General features: G+C 45.4%; 2 protein-coding genes across 5 annotated transcripts in view; one reads left to right on the forward strand and one right to left on the reverse strand.

Moving 5' to 3' along the window:
- Positions 1–23,828, reverse strand: part of TOMM70 (translocase of outer mitochondrial membrane 70) — a 63,896-nt gene that overhangs the window by 33,532 nt on the left and 6,536 nt on the right. The gene's annotated exons all lie outside the window — the stretch shown is intronic.
- LNP1 (leukemia NUP98 fusion partner 1) overlaps positions 1–23,828 on the forward strand; it is a 33,630-nt gene that overhangs the window by 6,019 nt on the left and 3,783 nt on the right. For 3 of the 4 annotated variants that reach the window (XM_075916017.1, XM_006130688.4, XM_075915954.1), the window contains 2 exons: positions 3,925–4,158; positions 15,079–15,324. In XM_075916017.1, coding sequence (XP_075772132.1) covers positions 4,015–4,158; positions 15,079–15,324 — 390 coding nt within the window. In that variant the 5' untranslated portion in view covers positions 3,925–4,014. Of the gene's footprint in view, positions 1–3,924; positions 4,159–15,078; positions 15,325–17,814; positions 20,021–23,828 lie in introns of those variants that run through there. The other variant, XM_014577279.3, reaches the window with a different exon arrangement.

Consider the following 23,828-nt stretch of genomic DNA (forward strand, 5'->3'; position numbering starts at 1 on the left):
TCCAGCATTGCCTCCTCTCTGCTCTCCTTGGGTCTGTCTACACTACCACCCTAGTTCGAACTAGGGGGGTAATGTAGTCACCCGGAGTTGCAAATGAAGCCCGGGATTTGAATTTCCTGGGCTTCATTTGCATGTTGCCGGGCGCCACCATTTTTAAATGTCCACTAGTTCGGACTCCGTGCCCCGCAGCTACACGCGGCACGAACTAGGTAGTTCGGACTAGGCTTCCTATTCCGAACTACCTGTACTCCTCGTTCCACGAACTAGTGGACATTTAAAAATGGCGGCACCCAGCAACATGCAAATGAAGCCCGGGAAATTCAAATCCCGGGAAATTCAAATCCCGGGCTTCATTTGCAACTCCGGTTGACTACATTACCACCCTAGTTCGAACTAGGGTGGTAGTGTAGACATACCCCTTCATAGGAGGGCCTGTAGTCTCCATGGTTACCACAGTACACAAGCTTGAAAAGCAGCTTTCCAAGCTCTAACCCCTGTACAGAGGCCCCAGGTGTATTGTTGTCTCTTTCAGCATACATATAAAAATATTTTAAATTTTTATATATTTGCACAAAACGAATGAGATAAGCTTAAGGCTGTGTGTGAGACTGAGACAGCATGCTCATGATGGAGAATTGACAGTTTCTGCTAAGGTTTGAGGGGGGTTGATTTTTTTTCCCAACAGCTAATAGGCTCCATCAATACGAGGCCAAAAGGCACTGCAGCCAACTGTTGGTTAGATACGCACTAACTCCTTGGGCCTGTAGCACCATAGAAAAAAATAAGTGGGTGCTTAGTGTTGTATATTGGGTTGTAGATATAGATCTTGTTGTTATAGTAACTGAGTTAGGTCACTGGGGTCAGCCCAGCTAGTTTGGGTTTGTTCTAGTTAGTTCTGTGCTATGCAATAAAATGGACACTTGCAACTACTCAAGCTCTCTGCATTTCCACTGATTTCTTCCTATACTGTGAAACTCCCCATGGCGTAACACTTAGCACCCACTGGCAGCCAGCTTCCCCTCACTCAGCTCCTTCCATCCATTAGTGGCTCCATCAATCAACTGTTCCACAGTGTGCAGGAGGTTGGGCAGGAGATGGAGGAGTGGGGGAGGGGATCAGAACTGAGCAGGAAGCGGCAGGGCAGGGGTGGGGTTTGGGAGAAGGGGTGGGGTGCAAGGACGGAGTTTCAGAAGGGAGCGGGGGGCAGCATCCGTGCACTCCGGGACATGGCTAGCTTTTCATGCCATTCACTGTATGCTAAGAGAGTGAGGAGACAGTACTTGCATTCTGTGCATTCCTCTCACACCTGGCGGGTGAGCTCCCTTCACGAGCCAGGTGTGAGAGGCAAGCTTGGATTGCAAGCACTTCCCCCTCACTCCCTGATAGCTGCATCCCAGAGCACACAGCTGCTTCCCCCCCACCCTCCCAAAATTCCATCCTTGGTGGGGTGGGGGCAAGGCCTTGTGTGGAGGGTGGGAGCTCCACTCTCAGGGCTCAGAGGAAGCCACTTGTGGTTAGTTGCCATGATCAAATGCCTTTGGAATGCTTTGCATCCACACGGTGAATGTGTAGTCTACAATAACCCACATTTAGGGGGAGAGGCACAGATGTTGCAATGCATTCCTCTGGTCCCTCAAACTTTATCTCAAAATACATTGCCTTTCTTTTCTATCTAAGGCCCCCATCCCCATAATATCTGAGCACTTCTGTGAGAGGAGGGCCTGAAGAGAGGAGGGCCTGGCATCACAGGAGTCAAAGAAAGCCTTTTGGCCCTGTTAGCCCAGCCCCGCTTTACCAGCAGCCAGTGCCAAGCCTGGAAGCAGGATAAAAGGAAGGAGCCCTAGGGGCTGACAAGCAAGGAGACAGGAGCACGGTTCTGTAGTTTTCAGGACTGGAGCCAAAGCCTAAGCCTGTACACTTGCCTAGTCACAGGAGCAAGTGAACCTCCAACCCCAGCTTCTGGGGCAAAAGTGGGGAACCTACTTGGAGCCCTCACTGAGGGAGGGGAAATTTGGACTCTTGGGGACATACCCCAAACTTAAGGACTGTACTCAGATAATAGGCTGAAATTCCTAGGCCTGGGGCACCAGCAGTAGGGATCTGCACCCCTCTTCTGCCAGCTAAATCTGGGACCTAACCACATGGTTATCCCGCTGGTAGGGAGACCCGGCCACAACCTCGTAATCTTTAACACATTTATCCTCACAACACCCATACAACATAGAGAGGAGCTATTATCACCATAGTACAGGCAGGGAAATGAGGCACTAACAGGTTGAGTAACTAGGGTTGCCAGGTGTCCGGTATTCTACCAGACAGTCCAGTTTTTGGGCCCTCTGTCCAGTAAAAAAATCTAGACATGTGCAATGTCCGGTATTTCCTGGTTTTCCAGCTGGATGCCGGATGGAAGCCTTGCAGGGGTGGGGGAGTGGCTAGGAAAAGGGGCGTGATTGGCGCTGGGAGCCCTGGCTGCGTCTGACGCCTTGGGGAGCAGGAGAAGCCCTCTCCCCACTCCTGAGCGTGTGGTGGAGCTGCAGCCAGACTTACTCGCACTTCTCCATACCATTTGCGGGACTGACAGCACCTTGGGATCTGCACATGCCCAGGTCAGTCCCGTCGCCCTCTTCCCCCGACCCTTCCCGACCAGCTCCGCTGCCCCTGACCCCCTCCTGGTCACCCCTGCTTCCTGCCGGCCAGTTCTCCTCCTCCCGATCTCCCCTGGCCAGCTGCACTGCCCTGACCCCTCCTTCATCTCCCTGGGTCAGCCGCGCTGCTCCCACCAGCCCCCCGTCTGATCAAGTGTGTCTGGTATTTTTTCTAAACCTACCTGGTAACCCTATGAGTAACTTGCTCAAAGCCACCCAGGTTGTCTGTAGTGGAGCAGTGAATTGAATCCTGGCCTTCTAAATCCCAGTTAGTGCCCTAACCAGTGGACCATCTAGGCACTCTGACTCAGAGTCTCACAGCATTCTCTGCTGCTAGTATCCCACTGGATAATTCCACAGGCCATCTCCATTGCCCTGTGTCTTGTGCAGCCCTTTGCACCAGTCCAAAGAGACCATAGCATTCTATCAAATCAGAACGGGAGCCTGTGTTTTAAATCCACCCTATGCTCAGTTTGAGCACACAAAGGTTAAGGCAAGGAAGAACTAGGCCCAGAGGGCCTAGCAATTCTTCTGTCCCATCTGGGGAGGAGCATTGGCCCTCAAACAATTCTGTTGCCTCAGAAATCCTTTTAGTAGCACTTGACACCCCTTTACAAGAATGTATTCCTATATGCACCTCTAGCACCAGTGTACCCTAATCTAGCCCCGATGGTAGAAAATGAAGTGGTCTTGGTGAAAGGCAACTGATCTGGCCTTAAAATGCTAAAATTCTGCAAACTAATATTGTTCCTAGTTGGTTAACATTGGTCACCCACAAAAGATGATGAGAAGGTTTCTGAGAAAAGTTCTGTGTCCTGCCATGCAGGGCATATTATTAAATACTAGCAGGAAGAGCAGAGCCAAAAGTTATTTCATAGAGTCAGTTAAGCTTCAATAAACAGCTGTGCCAGTTTCTGGCCACTGTCAATATATCCATTCGCCTTCTTCAAATTACAAGCCTGTTTCATATCAGTGTGCACCTTCCAGGCATGTTTTTGTGGGCAACTCTGCATTGTTATTGACAGTTGATGCACTCAGCAGCAATGAATATTAATTAGGCCACACATTTTTCCTTGCCACCCTCTAGGCTGTGTGACATTGGGCATTTCTGTAATGGAAAGATTAAAAGAAACCTCATTTAAAATAGATTACTGGGTATTGGCGTATATGTAAGCAGTGCCTAGGGCTGCATCTGGTTGGGTTTTTGGTTTTTGTTGTTGCTGTTGTTAATTTGGCAGTGAATGTTTGAAACTACAGTCCCTTTCCTTCTTGTTGACAGTTCAGTGTGGGACTATCTGCTTGGCAGTCCAGTCCAGCGTACATCTGATCTGTCTGGTTGGGAGCTCCCCCCAGTTTGGAGTATCTGTACATGGAATATGAAGAGGATGATGACATTTCCTTTGCAAAATGGATGAGCAGCTTCTGGGGCCACAGCGTGATTGATGAGAAAGAGGGTAGAGGCCACAGCAAACGCCAGACGCGATCCTTTAGTGAAAGGAGAGCCTCCCTTCCAGTAAGAAGTGTGTGTGTGCACGTGTGCATGTGTGTTGTGAGGGCTGGGAGGGTAAGTGCCACATGAAAGGTGTGATCCTGAGCTACTGTGGCTGTGGTACACATTTTGCTGAGCAAATGCACTTCCCGTGGGCTACATTGGAAGGTGTGGGTGCTCAGCATCTCTCAGCATCAAGCTCCCAATACCTTTTTAATGAAAGCAAGTAAGCCAACTTCATGCCAGAAATATAATGAAAATGTCACGAGGCTGGACAAGCAAAATGTTTTCACTCCGTAAGAGCTTAAGCCATAGGAGAGACTCAGAAGATATAGATGGGCTGTGCGTACAGCATTAGGGAGTACGTATATTTAATTATTTATTTAATGGGGATAAAGGGAGAGTGAGAGGGGTTTAGAGTTATTTCCTGATGGTTTGGGTTCTGGGAGGAAGGATTAGGTTATCTTGGAACTCTGAACCAGCTATTATATGTATCCTTTGCTGTTTAAGATTGATTTTAATGTAACTTTTTACTTGGAGTGCTATAGAAAAAAAATGACTAATTATTTGTTAGAAAATGCATCATAGAAAAGCAGCCCAGGATTAAGCCCCATGTAGAAGGAGTTTCCAAGAAGGTTTTTATCCAGGACCACCCTATTTCACTGCTTTTTCCTGTCCATCTCATGTTGTTCTTGTAATAACCAAACCTGTTCTTCTTGCTTGGGCAAAAATCCTATTGAATTCATTGGGAACGTTGCCTGAATAAGCAGTGCTGAATTGCAATCTCCCTCCCAAAAAAGGACAGTAATTTCTTAAACATTGTAGTATCAATAGTGGGGGCTGAAACAGATAAGCAGACAAGATAAACAGGGAATAAGTGGCTGGGGGGGGAGGGATTAATTAATTGGCTTGGGGTGAAGCGAGAGGGAAAGAGAGTTTGGGGAGGGGAGAGACTGAGGCAGAAACCCAAAAGTCTCTTCAACTCTCCTGGGCTGCAAAGGGGGAGGGTAAGGGGCTGACTGCATGGGATAGGTGGGAGAAAGAGGGGGTGGGTGGGTGCTGACATCTGTGCAGTGAGGTGGAGGCAGGGGGCAGTTTGTTTAGGGGTGTCCTGACTCACTTGTAGGGTTGCCAGGTGTCCGGTTTTGAATGGGACAGTCCAGTATTTGAGCTTTCTGTTTGGGAAACAAATTGAGAAAATATAAATGAGAAAATAGAAATGTCTGATATTTTCTAAATAAGATGTAATGTAGATTGTGATGTCATGTCAAGTGTGTCCAGTATTTTTGTTGAAACCATCTGGCAACCCTTGTCACTTGCTGCAGTCCTTGCTGTCTGTCTGGGTTGGAGAGAGGGAGGAAAACAGGCTGCCTGGTGGGTTTGTGTGCCAGGAGGATATTTGCATGATTACATTTCAAACAAAGTTTACATAGGTATTAATGACTTAAAATAAGAAAGAAGAAGATTATTTTAGCTGCAACACTCCAAAAAATTCTGAACTTAATGATTTTTTAAATCATGTGTTACTAATTAATACATAGTAAATTGTATTGCATTAAGGCCATAGCTTTGCTATGTGGTAGAGTTCTGGCACTTATGAGTCAGAAATAGTAATTAGCAGGTCTGATGCTAGTTGTTTTGTAGGATGAAACCTTATTTGCAAGCTCTTTGAAACATGCATCATGTAGCAGAGAGTGGGTCAGAGCGTCTCTAAGCCCCTACCCTCTCTCCACCTCTATCCCCTCGTGGCCCCTACTGAGCCACTCCCCTCACAGTCACCAGCAGCCCTCTACGGGGAAAGTTCCTTTTTAACTTCTCCTCCGTCCACCGCCTCGCATCCGGGTCGCTTGTCCCACTGGGAAGGTCTTGGCTTCCTGCCGCCCAATCCATCCCTTGGGCTACTTCCGTTCCGCCGGCTGGGGTGGAGTTCTCTCTGCCTGCTGGGGTGAGAGCACAACCAGCTCCTGCTTCCCCCCCGTCCTGCCGTCCGCCCTACCTTTTGTATCCCCAGCACTGCGTAACGCGGCATCCCTGAACAGGGGACGGCTGGCCACCTTGGGGTCCTGATACCCACAGATTCAGGCTGGGGCGCCCCTGCGCATGCGCGGTTGGCTGGTGACTTGTCGCTCGGCGCACTGACCTCAGCTGCAACTGGGCGGCTTCTAGTGTGGGGGTCTGGTCCCCCATCACTCATATGTCTACTAACCCTGAAGCCATGTGTTTATTTGTTCTGGGGTTTCAACTCTTCCTTAAATGGAAGAAGGCTAACTCTCTACCTTTGTACAGCAACCTTTGTACTTACTAAGGGTACCTCACAGCAACTAGACACAGGAATCTTATTTTAATATATTTTTGTCCACACATATGGACTGCTTTACACACACACACACACACACACACACACACACACACACACACACACACATGCGTGTGCATGTGCTTTGTTTGTATTGGCGATGCACATCCACATAGTACCTCAATATTGGTGTTGCACATAAGAAAATTCAACCCACCCAAGGATAGAAAATGATAGAGGGAACACTGATCACCATCTTCTTCATAACAGCCCTTAACATATTTGAAGACTGTTATCAGGTGGGTCTTCTTTTCTCAAAACTAAACATGCCCAAGTGTTTTAACCCTTCCTTACAGATCAGGTTTCCTGGATTGCTGCTGCTGTCAAAATTACTGATACTTTTATCTATGATAGTGGTTTTCATCACACAGCCCAATCAACACACAGCTGTGGTCCACGTGATATCCTCAGGGCCATATAAGGAATATACATATTGTGTGGATGCAGCCCACGTAACAAATAGAGAGCTAGTATGTGGTCCACAATGGTAAATAGGGTGAGAACTATTGATCTATGGAGAAGCAAAATGAATGGATTGAAGCGTTGCCTATCACAACCCTGTTAAAGAATATAAACCTGCTTCTAGGCTCAAACCATTTTCAGGCTTTGAATGCTTGGTTATGAGGTTGTTCAAGGGAAAGAATCATGGATTCCCCAAGGGCAAGTCATGGCTGACCAATCTGATTAGCTTCTATGATGAGGTAACTGGCTCTGTGGACATGGGAAAGTCAGTGGATGTGATATATATTGACTTTAGCAAAGCTTATGATACGGTCTCCCACAATATACTTGCCAGCAAGTTAAGGAAGTATGGATTAGATAAATGGACGGTAACATGGATAGAAAGCTGGCTAGATTGTCAGGCTCAACAGGTAGTGATCAACAGCTCAATGTGTGGTTGGCAGTCAGTTTCAAGCAGTGTGCCCCAAGGATTGGTTCTAGGGCTGGTTTTGTTCAACATCTTTATTAATTACCTGGGTGAGGGGATGGATTGCACCCTCAGCAAGTTTGTGGATGACACTAAGCTAGCGGGAGAGGTAGATACGTTGGAGGGCAGGAATAGAGTCCAGAGTGACCTAGACACATTAAAGGATTGGGCCAAAAGAAATCTGATGAGGTTCAACAAGGACAAGAGCAGAGTCCTGCACTTGGAATGGAAGAATCACAAGTATTATTACAGGTTGGGGACCGACTGGCTAGCTAGCAGTTCAACAGAAAAGGACCTGGGGATTACAGTGGATGAGAAGCTGGATATGAGGCAACAGTGTGCCCTTGTAGCCAAGAAGGCTAATAGCATATTAGGGTGCATTAGAAGGAGCATTGACAGAAGATCTGGAGAAGTGATTATTCTCCTTTATTCTGCACTGGTAAGGCCACATCTGGAGTACTGCATCCCGTTCTGGGCCCCCCACTACAGAAAGGATGTGGATGCATTGGAGAGGGTCCAGTAGAGGGCAACCAAAATGATTAGGGGGCTGGAGCACATGAGCTCCAAGGAGAGGCTGAGGGATTTGGGCTTATTTAGTCTACAGAAGAGAAGAGTGAGGGGGGATTTGATAGCAGCCTTCAACTTCCTGAAGGGAGGTTCTAAAGAGGATGGAGAGAAGCTGTTCTCAGTAGTGATGGATGGCAGAATGAGGAGCAATGGTCTTATGTTCTTATGTCTCAAGTTACAGTGGGGGAGGTCTAGGTTGGATATTAGGAAAAACTATTTCACTAGGAGGGTGGTGAAGCACTGGAATGGGTAACCTCGGGAGGTGGTAGAATCTCCATCCCTAGAGGTTTTTAAGTCCTGGCTTGAAAGAGCCCTGGCTGTGTTGATTTAGTTGGGATTGGTTCTGCTTTGGGCAGGGGGCTTGACTTGATGACCTCCTGAGGTCTCTTCCAGCTCTAGTATTCTATGAAACCCACTCACAAACTTTTGGCGGACTGGTAACACTGCATTTGCATATTCATTATATAAATAATGAATATGCAAACATGCAAATAAAGTATTGCTGGTCCGCAAAAAGCCCCAACTTTCAGAGCACCCCCAGTGCTAGTCTTAACCCCTAGAGCCCCCCCATCCCTCCATTACCCCCCCAGCACCACCCACAGACTCCAGGGTCCCCTGCACTCAGCCCCCGCCATGCCAGCCTCCTACCTTCAGATCCCTCAGTGCCAGCCACTCATCCCAAATGCCTCAGTGCCAGCCCCCTGCTCCTTAGAGCCCCCCACTACCAGACTCTCCCATTGCCAGCCTCCTGTTTCCAGAGCCTCACTGCACCCAACCCCCCGAGCACTCCCCATGTCAGCCCCCAGTCTCCAATACTAGCTCTGTTCCAATAGCCCCCCAGTACCAGCCCTGCCCCCATAGTTACCCACTACTAGCCCTGCCCCCGAGCACCCACTTTGCCAGCTCCCCACCCCAGATATCCCAGGGCTCCCCAGTGTCAGCCCTCTGCCTCTTAGAGTTCTCCACAACTAGGAGCTCCCAGTGCCTGCTCTGCCCCCCTCACCTAGCCCTGCGCTGCCTCCCAGCCGCCAGCTGAGTGCTACTGCCTGGGTTGCAGCTGCTCTAAGACTGCCGTGCCGGGCTCTGCGTGGCCCTTCTGCCATGCAGCAAAGCACTGTTCTGCAGAAGGAAGGAGACCCCACTCCTGCCTGGGGCTGAGAGGCGGGGCAGGACATGCCTCTCCCAACTGCTGCAGTGGGAGCAGTGTACCCCAGCTTGGCCCCCAGAGTTACCATGGCCTGACCATGGGCCGTGGACCGGTGGTTGGGAACGACTGACCTAGAAAACAGGCAGAGAGACCTTTAGTTGCCACATCTCTACATTTCCTCCAAACCACTTCCATGCCTGGTGTCAGTCTGTCTTCTTCTTTGTTTGGGGTGGAATCTAGTCTGACACACAACAATATGGCCCTATCTCGATGACCTGCACCAAGGTCTTAATCAGGTATCTTTAACATCGCCCATTCAATGATCTGCGCATTTTTGAGGAAGACCTTGTTCCATAGCTACAGCAATGTTGTTATGTCTAGTACAGTAAACTTCCGATAATCCGGCACCTTTAGGACCCAGGGGGTGCCGGATTATCAGATTTGCCGGACTATCGGAAGGGGGGGCTATGAGGAGTCTGGGGTGGGGTGGGGGGGATGCCACGCCAGACCCCTCATAGCCTCCCCTTCCAATAGTCCAGCTCTGCCTCAGGTGTCCCTGATTCAGCCGCTGCTGGTCAGTTTCAGCAGCGGCTGAATCGGGGACGCCTGCAGCAGAGCAGCTGGAGCGCTGCTGGGTTGGTCCAGTAGCGCCGACCCTTGGCGCGGCGAGACCAACCTGGCAGCACCCCAGCTGCTCTGCCCCAGGTGTCCCCAAGTCAGCCGCTGCTGATACTGATCAGCGGCTGACTCCAGGAAGCCTGAAGCAGAGTTGCTCTGCCCCAGGCTTCCTGGAGTCAACTTCTGGTCAGTTTCAGCAGCGGCTGAATCAGGACGCCTGGGGCAGAGCAGCTGGGGGGCTGCCGGGTTGGTCCCACAGTGCCGAGGAGCGGCGCTACTGGACCAACCTGGCAGCCCCCCAGCTGCTCTGCCCCAGGTGTCCCCAAGTCAGCCGCTGCTGAAACTGATCAGGGACTGATTCCAGGAAGCCCGGGGCAGAGCAACTCTGCCTCGGGCTTCCTGGAGTCAGCCGCTGGTCAGTTTCAGCAGCGGCTGAATGGGGGACAGCTGGGGCGCTGCCGGGTTGGGTCCCGCAGCCCCGAGGGGCAGTGCTATGGGACCAACCCGGCAGCGCCCCAGCTGCTCTGCCCTAGGCGTCCCCGATTCAGCCGCTGGTCAGTTTTAGCAGCGGCTGAATCGGGGAACCTGGGGGCAGAGCAGCTCCAATGGTCCGGCTGCCCGGAGCACTTCCGGGTTCCTGATGGTGCCGGACCATCAGGAGTACCGGACCATCAGATGCTGGACTATTGGAGTTTTACTGTATGTGCTTTTCAGTCTGACTTTCTTCAGGGCTAGTTCTATAACTGCCTATTGTGAATGCAAATTTAAAAAATGTGTGAATCCAAAATTAGAATTCTTTCACATGCTACACAGAAAGAATGATACAATGCATGTTGAAACTCTCTACACCGTGACTCCATGGTCTAGCAACATCCATGGTCTGGCACAGATGTTGCAAGACCAGAGAATCCCGGTGGAGGGCTAGCAGCAGGGATTCCTGCGGACTGAGCTACTGGTGGGGTCGCTTGGTGCACGGCAGCAGGGCTGCCCAGTGGGGTTGGGAGACCTGGTGGATAGCTATCTGACAGCATTGGGAGCCATGGCAGCGGTGGCTCAGTGGGGCCAGGAGCTGCAGCAGGTGGCTGCTCAGTGTGCCAGGAGTGCTGGTGTGCAGCTGCCCAGAGAGGCCAGGAGCCATGGTAGTGGCAGCTGCCCAGTGGGGTCAACAAGGCAGCAGGTGGGAAGCAGGACACAAGGAAGGATGCAGAGTGACAGAGTTGGGTGCAGAGTGTCAAAGAAGCCAGAAATTACTTCTCCTGGTCCAGCAAAATCCCTCATCCAGAACTGATCACGTCCTATGGGTGCTGGACCGGGAAGGTCCAACCTGAATAATGCTGCATCTCAAAAGTCCTTCTGGTTTTTTTGCCCAAATCTCCAAAGAATTGGGTCTAAGAGATTTTTCTAGTAACCGATACAGTTTCTTCTCATTTCTGTAGAAATGGGTAGCTTGGATACCTAGGGAATAATACTCATCGACCCAAGAAGTAGATTTCAAAGCTACAGTTTGGTTCAGCTTAACATAGTAGGCGTGCTTCCCCTCCAAGCATGATTGCTTTGATGTACTTTTAAACCGTAATACAATATGACTTAACAATAAAGAGAGCTTTATTGATCTGTTTGAAACAGTTATGCTTCCAAGTAAAAATAGTTTGACCAGAATCATTACAGCTTTTCTTAGAAGCGATCATACTGGTGCTTACTGAAGTAGTAAATTACATTTGGAAATGAGGACTGAGACGATCAGATGATTATTCCATCCGTAATAAATATGTGTGCAAAAGGCAAAGATTTGCAAAATTCTACTGCCAAATTGGGGTGTACAAGTTAACAATTAGCAGGACATGCAGTCACAAGAAAAATCTATAGAACAAGATTCCAAGAACATCTCTCTGGCTGCGTCTAGACTGGCAAGATTTTGCACAAAAGCGATTGCTTTTGCGCAAAATCTTGCCGCCTGTCTACACTGGCCACGACTATTTGCGCAAGAACACTGACTTTGTACTGTACAAAATCAGTGGTTCTTGCGCAAATACTCTGACGCTCCTGCTCATGGATAAGCCCTCTTGCGCAAGTATTCTTGCGCAAGAGGGCCAGTGTAGACAGCCAAGTTAATTTCTTGTGCAAGAAAGCCCGATGGCTAAAATGGCCATCAGAAATTTCTTGCGCAAGAGAGCGTCTACACTGGTATGGATGCTTTTGCGCAAAAGATGTCTTTTGCGCAAAAGCATCCGTCCCAGTGTAGACGCTCTCTTGCGCAAATACTTTTAACGGAAAAACTTTTCCGTTAAAAGTATTTGCACAAAATCTTGCCAGTCTAGATGCAGCCTCTGAGTATTGCTCTGAAGCTTGTTATATCTATCAAGTCAGTCTGAAATGTTGGAAGCAACTACAAGCACTGATGAGAGCTTTTTTTGATCATAACAACACTGTGAGATTTCATGTTCTCAGCCATTTTGACTTAACAAATTACACCTATGAGGTAGGTCATATACCTATGACAGGCCAAGAGTCCAAGACCATTGTGATATCAGAGGTAACTCTCCCAATCACCACCCTTCCTCTACAGTTAATATGCATGCAATAGTTTCATTGGTTGTATGTGGGAGACTGCACAGATGATGTATTACATGGTCCAAAAGCCACATGTGTGTGTCCAACTGACACAGCACAGTCAAACATAAATATCCCTGCATAACACCAACAGACACAGATCAGCACAGTCTTCCACACAACACTACCAACATACACAATAATCCCAAACTCACATAGCCTCTCACTGCAGCACATACCCCTCATTTGCCACCTGCACAAATTTATACAACTTTCTCTGCACAGCAACACAATCAGCACACACAACTACTCCAAACATCACTTTGAAGACTGTTTTGGGTCAGTGTGAAGCAAAGGAAAGAACTACATATTGAAAATATCACCAGGTTCAATCACTGGGATTTCCAGCCTGTTACTATCCAATTTTTAAGTTCTCAGCCATTTTGAGTTTGACACACACGACTTTACTAATTATACCTGAGCCACAGCATGGGCTTTTAATTATTAGTACATTTGTAATTACTGACAATGTGTGTAAATAGAAACAACCAATTAAAAAGTAAAAATCTTATGTATATGGGACTGTTGTATCTTGCTGAAAAATGCATAGCTCTTTCTTGCTTCAAATATGGCAGCATCCGGGTCTGTACAAATGAAAATGTCAATGAGATTTATTTACTTTTAGTCCCTTGGAATCTGCAACTTCATGTGTTCTTAAAAATCCACTCAAACTGCTTCATGCCATGCTGGTACTCTGATTTTTGCAGGCAGCCAGTTATTGTTCCCAAGAGCAGCGATAGGGTTTGCCTACACATCAAGGCTATAGTCGAATTAAGCTACGCAACTTCAGCTATGTCGATTGTGTAGCTTAAGTTGAAATAGCTTAATTTGGCTTTTTGGCACTCTCTACACAGCAGGAAGTCAAAGGAAAAACACTCCTTTCAACTTTCCTTACTCCTCATAAAATGAGGGTTACAGAAGTTGGAGTAAGAAGTCCTCCAGCTTGACATCATTTTGAAATAAATGTTTGTAAGTGTAGACACGCACTATGTTATTTTGGAATAATGTCAGTTATTCCGAAATAATGTTGCTGTGTAGATGTACCCATTGGCTGTGTCTAGACTGGCAAGTTTTTCCGCAAAAGCAGCTGCAAAAGCAGCTACTTTTGCGGAAAAACTTGCCAACTGTCTACACTGGCCGCTTGAATTTCCTCAAGAACACTGAAGATCTCATGTAAGAAATCAGTGCTTCTTGTGGAAATACTATGCTGCTCCCGTTCGGGCAAAAGTCCTTTTGCGCAAAGCTTTTGCGCAAAAGGGCCAGTGTAGACAGCTCAGATTTGTTTTGCGCAAAAAAGCCCAGATGGCGAAAATGGCGATCGGGGCTTTTTTGAGCAAAAGCGCGTCTAGATTGGCACGGACGCTTTTCTGCAAAAAGTGCTTTTGTGGAAAAGCGTCCGTGCCAATCTAGACGCTCTTTTCCGCAAATGCTTTTAACGGAAAACTTTTCCGTTAAAAGCATTTGTGGAAAATCATGCCCGTCTAGACGTAGCCATTGTGTGCAATGTACTTCATATAGTAAGCTTAGTTATTTATTTAGGATATAGGGTGTTGTAGTTTGGCTTTTCACTGACTTTTCCTGTGCTAAGATAGGCATCCCAATATTTTTTGGTTTTCTGGGTCTCATGTTTGGGACCATTTTTTTACTGTTTGTCAGTATGGCTAATCCCAGTATGCTTAGCTTTGTGCTACTGCTGCTAATAAAAGAGCCCTGAAAACCTTTGTGACTAACAGAGCAATTATTAGTCCATCAGGCCCAGAATGCACAATTCAAAAATTCATGTAAGAAATCAGAGAAGTGAGGCTCATACGTTCTGTCGTGACTCCAAGAACTAGAGTCATGTTAGAGACAGGAAGAGGAAATAAATCACTTGAGTAGAACTAGCCAGAGGTAGCAGACATCAGGGCCTAATTTTAAGAGGCACTGAACATCAGATGTAGTTAATGGGGGCTGCATAAGAAACTCAGGCTCTGAGCGTCTCTCTATATCTGGAGAATAGGGGAGAGCGAGCTCTGCAGTGGCCCTTGCTAGACCATAGGTAAAGCACCTAAACGGTGGCTTCATCTACACAGACATACTCACACAAGCTCTCAATAGCTAATGAACAGGAGTGTAGTCATGACAGCACAGGTTCACGCTGATATCAAGGTTGTGCTATCATGGCTACACTCTTGTTTTTAGCGAGCCTCCTCTAATAATTAGAATGAGGGCTGGTGACAGACTTCACCAAGCCTTGGACAAAGTGCAAGGGGCATGGTTCCAGGGTCCTGGAAGGACAGGTCCTCCAGCAGAAGGAGCAGGGCTAGAGGCAGCCAGCCCTCAGTGCTGCCTGGACCATGCCACACAGGGCTCAAGCAGCAATTTAAAGAGCTCAGGGCTCCAGCCTCTACTGCCACCATGGTAGCAGCGGTGGCAGCCCAGATCCCTGGGCCCTTTTAAATTGCTGGGCCCTGGGACAACTGCCCCCTTTCTTGCCAACAGCTCTGATTAGGCTAGTTATTTGAATGTCTACATTTAGGTATCCAGATTTGGGAAATTGGATTAAGGGGCAAATTCTGCTCCAGTCTCTGTGAAGGGTCTCTTGGTAGGTTACTTCCACTGCAGCGGGCAGGCAGGATATGAGAGGCTGAACAGGGTCCTTCTGTAGCAGAGTTTGATATACATAAATCGTTTTCTGCTTTTATTCATCATTCTGAATATTGACCTCTTCTATTGCAGGCCAAGCTTTCATCTATCCATATGACAAGACTTCATGCATCTACGAAAACCCCGTCCTCAGGCCACTTGAGGGGCTGCAAGGAGTTTCAAGAGAGCCAAGATATTAAATGCCATTGTCACATGAAGGCATGCAAAATATCTTCACCAGAAGGCTCAGGATCAAATAGCAGATCAAACTCCATCCAGGAATTTTCAGAATCCTTTGAGAAGCAACTACACTTCAAAAACAAGCGCTCATTTTCTTTGGTAGGTAACCACCATTATAAGGTGCTTAGTTCAGATAAGAAACAATGAGCCAAATTCATCTGATTGACTTCAGTGCGGGTATACCAAGGATGCATGTATCTTAAAGGAGGCAGTTTGTATGGTACTACAAACAGGCTTATTAAGATAATATACTTTTAGCCTGAACACTCGAAATGTGAAATTATGCATACCAGCTGTGGGCGGGATTCCAAAATAAGATAATTAACCTGGACTGACCAGAGCAGTAAGACATTTTGAATGGACTCTCCAGCTCAGCCAATCAAGTGTTACAATATTTAAAATGTTGCTATTTTTTATGGCTGATCAAGTAAGTACCTGCTCACCTTAGCTGTGAAACACTGCCCTCTTCTCATTGCTACTAACCTGTTTAACCAGAGTAAGATGCTAGTTAGTGGGCCCCTGAAGATCATAGGCATTTTATTCTATTTACTACCTTTTTTCGTTTCCCAGAATTTAACACCCATTCTTGTATTTTAGCTATTCCTGTTAGGGTTTTTTTTTTTTTTTTTTTTTTTAATCTTCACGGCCTTTCATAAGAGGAACTCTGTCAACTTGAATCATACTGCCTGGAAAAGATTTTATTTATTCTTACAAATGAAAACTAAGATTATTAGGACTGAATACATAGAGGGAAAAACATTTCTATTTTACCAATTTGTTTGCTTTGCATTTGACAATACTTTGTGTATAGTAATTGTCAGCTGTCTGTGAGGGTCTTTTATACTGTAATATGGAAATGACAATCTCCTTTTACAAGAAGGAGATGTGATTGTAAAAGCACCAAAAATTGGTAGATGGACTCTGGAGCAGACACTGAAGCTGAAATGACTTTTAACTCGTTGTCATTTTTTGTTTTGCTAGATTTTGGGTTGATCCTGATTCAGAAAGGCATTTAAACAGGTGTCTTAAGCATGGGACTTCAATAGGACTTCTCCCTTTTGTTACATTCAAATGGGCCCACTCACATACTTCAGGGTTAGACATCTGCATATGTAAGTTGCTGAATTCAGCCCCAAAGAGAAGAGATTGGCTACCCTATGTCTTTTAAAGACAAAAGTTGTTTAAAAAACCACAATTAAATTTCCAAGTTGTTAACTCTTAGGGTCAGATCGTAACCTGGCATTAATTTGCAAATCTCCATTTAAGTAATATTGGCCACACTGGTTTACATCAGCTGACCTGTAGTTTTAAAAAAGTTTTAAAATATCCTTTAACTTGATGATTTAGTATAAAGTAGATATAGAAAAGAAAGGGCTGGCAATGGAGAACAGTATGCACCAGATTCTGACTGACTTTGAATGGTGGGACAAAGAGAAGAAATATCATAAATGTCCTTTCTTTTGCTCATGCTCCTGGGCAGGAACCAGCCACAAAATCACAGTCTTTTGTCTCCTTGAACACAAGGAGTGCTCCAGGCTCATGAAGATGACAATTATCATGAAGAGGGTAATTATAGTGTATAAGGCCATTGTTATAACATTATGTACATCTCTGTAATCTCTTTTCTCCCTTTAGGGACTGCTGAGATGAGATTGTATTTAATTTAGGATTTGCACTGTCCCTTTTGCTTTTTTCCACATAACCATTCTGCTATATTTATTGTTTATAAGAGTGGCCTTGGCTAGATAGTCTGCAAATGCCCAATACACTTTGGATAAATGTTCTGCATATAATGCACAAAGCTCTTACTTCTGACTGTACTTTACAAGGAAACCAGAATGTGTGTGGATAACAATAAGATCTCCATGGGGTATAACTGGAGTATATTTTGGTTTGCTTTTCAGGTAGCGTGATACTTTAAGGTGCTGAGTTCTTTCAAAGCCCCTTGAAGTCAGTGCAAGTTGAAGGTGTTCAGCATCTTGAAATACTGGACAGTAAGAGACAAAAATATGAGAGAGAATGTGGGTGTGCACTTGAACTTGAGAATTATTATGTCTTTGAACACAATTAAAGTATTGAATCCATCCCTTATACTGCAACACAGGAAAGATACATGGGGAAGAGGTAATCCTATTAAACCTCATTCTCAGTGTATCGCTTCCCCCCTTGAAAGTTGCATGGATGACAGCTAATAACCTTCAACACCAGTGTTTGGGGAATCTTCAAAACCAACAAAGGACATCATCAAGGCATGTGAAGGCTTCATTACAACCTGGATCAAGTGAGAGAGTAGCAAGACAGAGGCTGGGTTGAAATCCCAGGGCTCTTCCTCCCTCGGGAACTTTCAGATGGGTGGTCTCATCCTATAGGTATGCAGCAGACCAAAGTTATAGGGGAATACATATTGCACCCTGCTGAAGTTTAGGGTGACTACTCTGGGGCCATGAGTTTGAGCCAGTCATGTTAATGCTGATTTTGCAGAGGTAGGTCACCAGTATTTTTTATAACATTTTTTGATGAAATAAATTATAAATTTTGTGTCTCTGTGAAGATTTGTTTCTAATTTTCTCCATTCTATTTGCCTTTCAGCAACCTGATGGCATGAAAGAGAGAAGAGAGAGAGCAAGATTGTGTGTGTCCAGGAGCAGGTCTCACAAGAAAGAGGGAGAGAAGAGGGAGCCAAAGAAAGAGCAGGAGGATGAAGAAGGTCCAGTGGCTGCTGTTGGGAAACAAAGCTAATAGCTTCCATCATAAGCAGGCATTAAAAAGAGATATTCCTTCTGCTTAAAAGGTTACAGAGAATTGGAATAATTCACTTATGCATTCTAATTGAAAGAGTAAAGTGAGTTTTGTCATTTTGTTTTGACTACAGGAAGGGCACTTAAAATAAAGTAAACCCTAATTTTTTAAATAAAATTAATACAATGATACCTCTGAAGATGTGTTTCTATTGTCCTCTGCTTACTTTCTCCATTAGAAATGTGACACTTGCTTTAGAGAAAGTGGACACCTAGTTATATCCAGGTTTAAGTGAGCCCTGCATCATTTCAATCTGGATTTCACCCAAATTTAACTTTAGCATAGTAGTAGATATGCTTATGTAAGAGGAGAATACAGATAGCTTGCAGAGCCTTACAAAAACACACATTACCCACTTAATTTCAATTTTTGTTATAAATTGGAAACTCAGTCCAAAATGTTTGGGGGAAGGGGAGGAAGTCACATAAACTGCCATGCACTGCATAGCTTTGACAGTTGGTTTGGTTTGTCTTGAAAATGAAAAGTTTCTTTTTTAACCACCGCCACCACCACCACCATTTATTGAATAAAACTAAAGGAATACACAGCTTTCACTGAATACGTCACTGGCTCTGTCTAAATCCTGCCACACTCTTCCTTGCTGTACCTTATCCAGCTATGCTTCCTCACCCATTATTATCCCTCAGTGTTACACTCCACCTCATCTCTCCCCCCAGTGGCAATTCCTCCCCCTCCCACGAGCTAATTCACCCTCCCACTTCTACCGCCCATATCTCACTCACCATCTACCTCAATCTCCCTTGTGCTGGTCTCTCCCTACCCCATTTACTATCTCACCCACTCCACAGTTCCTGTGTAACCTCATTGCTTTATTTCAGGTCTTGCCTCTTGTGTGCCTCCTTGTAACCTAAAGATTTCCCCAATAAAAGACGGCTTTGCCAACCTGTCGCTTGCCAAGCTGTGTTGTTCAGGGGGTTGACAGAACACTGCTCCCACAATCCAACAAAGCAGGAATGCTCAGGGAAAGGGTCACAGTCCTTTTACCCTTACCTCTTGCTCCCCTTCCATGATTAGGGTCTTTATCAAATAAAGGGAGCTGTGCTCCAGCACTACCCTTTGTACATAGGACCTAGCCTTATCTCCCAAGGGTTGAAGTTTTCCTATACTTAGGGGAAACTCCCACCAAATGTGGGCAAGATTTCCTGCTGGGCACAGGAAAATTCTGCTCTAGTGACAGAGCTTCCCTCAGCAGAAGAAAAAAAGAACTAGGTAAATTCATGGACGATAGGTTCATCAATAGGTATTAGCCAAGATGGCTGAGTATGGTGTCCTTGAGTTTCTGTTTGCCAAAAGCTGGGAGTGGACAACAGGGGATGGATCACTTGATGATTACCTATTCTGTTCGTGCCCTCTAGGGCATCTGGCATTGACCACTGTCTGGTCATGGACATTTGGTCTGACCCAGTAAGACCATTCTCATGAAACCTTGTCCATTGTGAGCAGGGTTTCACTAGGCGTTGCCTACAGAAAACAGGGATTGCATAACACCAGTAGGGAAGATGGAAGACTAATGATAGGCAAGAGTACATTTTTTTGGGTTGTCCTAACTTTGATTTTCCATGATTAGCAGAAATCTTGTCACTTTAAAGCAAAGTAATGTTTAACTTTGAATGTCCAAATCTTTTAAAAGTGTAAGTTGTCTGTAAAGCTTTTTAAAAACTTCGCTCCATCTTAATTTTTTTTGTGTTGGAGTATAAACCAGGTGACCTGTGGTTAATGTTCTGTAAAATGTTTTTCCTTTGTACCAAATGTTATCTAATAAATACAAATGAAAAAATAAAGATGTGCCCATTTGCAGGTGTCATTAATGAGTTAATTACAGGTTCAAACTGGATCTTCACAAAGTCCTTCTTTCATACGAAACTGCTATGCGGATGCAATTTTCTTTAACTAAAATTTGAAAATCACATTATACAATATAGGATAGAAGCTATTACAGATACCAGATGAGCTGTGCTTTGGACCCCTTTCCAGCATACCCGTCAGGTAGCAGGCTTCACCACTCTCAAGGATGGAACCCTGCAATTCAGCCAGGTCCTTTGGGTTGCAAATCCCCATTTCCCAACCGTGTTGGCATTTCAGGGAAAGCTCTGTTTGGTACCTACAAGAAACTTCCCTCCAGGAGCATGAGACCAGTGGCTGATTAAAATTATTCAAAACTGCTTCTTCTTCCAAACCCATGTATTGTTTATTTGGTCAAAGGCAAATAACAATCAGGAAAAAAGGTTAAAAGCCTATACACTGTGTATTACCCAAAGCTTAATTATGAATTGCAACTTGGAGGCAGCAGTGAGAACGTGCGGAGAGTTTGGAAGTTGGTTTAGAACAAGTAGAGGTACGAGACAAGGAGATCCGATATCACAGAGTATCTTCATGACACACCTAGAGAGAGCGATGGACAAGATCAAGGAACAGGTAGAAGGGATATCGGTGCACAGGATGAGAATTAACAACTTGAGGTTCACGGATGATATAGTTATCATTGAGGAAGATGAAGAGAAGCTAGTGAAAACGGTGCAGGAGCTAAATGAGGAAAGGAAGTGGTATGGACTGATTAAGAATATCGAGAAAACAAAGAATGGTATTTGGAGATAAGGAAATAGGAAGGAAGATCAGTATAGATGGGATCGAACTAGAGAACAGAGAAGTTCACATATTTGGGTAGCAACATGACGTATGATCTAGACTGTAAGAAGGAAATAGTGACTAGAATAGCGAAAGCAAGAGTGAGTTTGAAGGCAATAGATAAGATCTGGAAAAGTAAAGCGATTAGCTTAGAAATGAAGCTGAGCATCTTGAAAACATGTATTTAGCAGCACGTTGTATGGATGTGAGACATGGGTGATATAAGGAAAGATTTGAGGAGAAGGACATATTGGCATTCGAGAGGAGTTATTATAGAAAGATCCTGAGAATAAGAGGGATGCAGAAGGTCAACAACGAGGAATTATATAGGATGATACAGCCAAAAGAGAATTTCCTGCAGAAGGTTATACAACGGAAGTTACAGCTATTCGGGCATATCTGTAGAATGAATGACGAGCAAAAAGTTAAGACCCTGGCATTCAGCATAATGGATGGTCCAAATAGGAGAGGCAGACCCCACAGAGAATGGGCAGATGATATAGATTGGTGCAGAGCTAGTCTACAGCCGCTCTGCACTGGACAGGGAAAGTTGGAAGGAAATAGCGAGGGAGGCATCGGACACCAAAGGGGGTTGAGCCCAGGGTTGTGGATGACGATGATGATCTGGAAAAACAAGTCATATATTCCCTCAAAATCCTCATCAACAACTAGCACCAATGAACAGAGCTAATTTTAAAGCAAAACCCTCTACCACTAGAGCTAAAGGAGAACTGGCTAGTTGTGGGAAGGACCCCGGATTTTCCAGGACAAGAGAGTCCTGGTAGAGAGCTAGAGCATGGGAGCCCTAGCAGCTGGCAGGTCAGTGGGAGACTGATGTGCGGCAGTGGGAGCCCTACGCACAGTAGTGGGGCCACCCAGTAGGTCAGCAGGAGCCCAGCATCTATAGAGGCAGTGGGACTGCCAGGAGCTGCACCAGGAGCCCAGTGTGCATAGAGGCAACGGGGCTGTTAGGTGCTGCAGCAGGGGCTGACAGGGCAGCAGATACCATTGAAAGGGGGATCTAGCTGGAGGGCCAGTAATCAGGCCAGAGTTGTTGTGGGCTGGTGTCAGGGGACCAGAAATAAGCATCTGAATAGGAGGAGCCATCCATAACATAGGGTATGTTTAGACTGCAGTCTTCTATCAGAAGAAGCTTTTCCAGAAGAGAGCGTTCACACAGCCAAAGCTCATCGAAAAAGCGATCTGATTTTTTGAAAGATAGCGTCCACACTGAATGGACTCTATCTCACATTTAAGCTGTGATTACTATGGACGGAGTGGCTACCAGGGCACCTGTGCTTTTTCCTCTTTCCTCTTCTTTTGAAAGAACTCCCTCTTTCCCGTCCACACCCACCTTTTTCCAAAAGAGTTCTCTCAAAAAAGGCTTTCTTCCTTATAGAATGAGGTTTACCAATGTCGGAAAACCCCCTGTGTTCTTTCAATTTTCTTTCGAAAGAATGCAATAGCAGTACGGACGTAAGTGACGTTTTTTTCGGAAAAACGGCCATTTTTCCGAAAAAAACCCTGCAGTTTAGACGCACCCATAATGATTTTTAAAAGGACTATCAAACACGTTGAAGTGTCACTACCCATGCTTTTAGGTTTGTGAATGTAAAATTACACTGATGCTTCTGATGTATTATTTAATCAAAGCATGATTTTGAGGATGGATCAAAGTTTAGGTACACATTTACATATGACTATTATTCAGTGTAACCACTGACAAAGAAAGGTAGCATGAAATTGTTGCTACATTTATTTATACACTAGCAGAACATTCTGAGAAAAAGGGAAAAATCAGAAACAGAAAATCAAAAACAAATAACTCAAAAGAATACATAAAGTAGAATATGAAATAAACACAGCAAAAGAAAAAGCTAACTATGAATATGCAAATATACAAATGAATACATTTTGGATTTGTTCTTAGCTGTATGAAATAATACTGATGGATGCCCCTACCACACTCTTTGGGCTCTCAATAAACACATAGGCTATGTCTAGACTACATCCCTTTTTCATGAAAGGGATGTAAATTAGACGTATCGCAATTGCTAATGAAGTGGGGATTTAAATCTCCCCCGCATCATTAGCATAAAAATGGCTGCTGCTTTTTTTCCACATGGAGCTTTGTCGGAAAAAAGCGCCAGTCCAGACGCTGATCCCTTATTTCATAGAGGGATAAGGGATCTTTCGGAAAAGCCTTTATTTTCCGCAAGATCAGTATCTAGACTGGCGCTTTTTTCCGACAAAGCTCCGTGCGGAAAAAAAGCGGCAGCCATTTTTATGCTAATGAAGCGGGGGAGATTTAAATCCCCACTTCATTAGCAATTGTGTTATGTCTAATTTACATCCCTTTTACGAAAAAGGGATGTAAGTCTAGATGTAGCCATATTGAAAACAGTCTCTAACAGGATGCTTAAAATTATCCATTAAGAAAACCAGTCATAATCCCAGGATCTGCCATTATCCTAGTAGCCACCAAAGCCCTGGAAAAGATATAGACCTTTTAGCATGTCAAGAAAGATTATACATCAAGGGTCAGATGGACTAAGCTGGGAAGTGAATTCCAGAGTCAACGGACCTACACAGAGAAGCAGTTCCTTTTCTTTAACACGGGGGCAGTCCCAACTTATTCTCTGTTTAAATAAAGGAGGAAATAAATTCACTCATCACAGGACACATCACTAATGGGCCTGATTTTCATTTACACTAAGGCTGCTTTACACTGCTTTGGTTATTTACACCCACTTTCAGGCCTTTTTACACTGCTTGAGGTTTAATTTGTAATGGAAGAAGTGCTAGTGCTCAAGTAATGAGGCATCAGGATTAAAACAATTTTTTTACTTCCATAATTGTCACGGCATGTCCAGAGGTACCAGGGCCTTGAACTGCCAGACCTAGAAGTGCTAGGACTCAGCCCTGACAGGCTCTGGCACAAACTAAGCAGTGACCGTGTATAAAATTCCTTTAGGCCAATAGGAACCAGACTAAAAGACTGACCTAGCATAACATGGCTCTTTCCCTTCTCACAGACCTTCCTTTGCTAGTCTATAGAAGGATACACCTATTCTGTGGAGCTGATGGGCTGGACTCCACTCATCCTCAAGGAAGATCTCTCTGAAATCCAGGTTGCCAATCACAAGCCCAGTATGACC

Source organism: Pelodiscus sinensis, chromosome 1, assembly GCF_049634645.1.
Source record: "Pelodiscus sinensis isolate JC-2024 chromosome 1, ASM4963464v1, whole genome shotgun sequence".
Taxonomy (NCBI): domain Eukaryota; kingdom Metazoa; phylum Chordata; order Testudines; family Trionychidae; genus Pelodiscus; species Pelodiscus sinensis.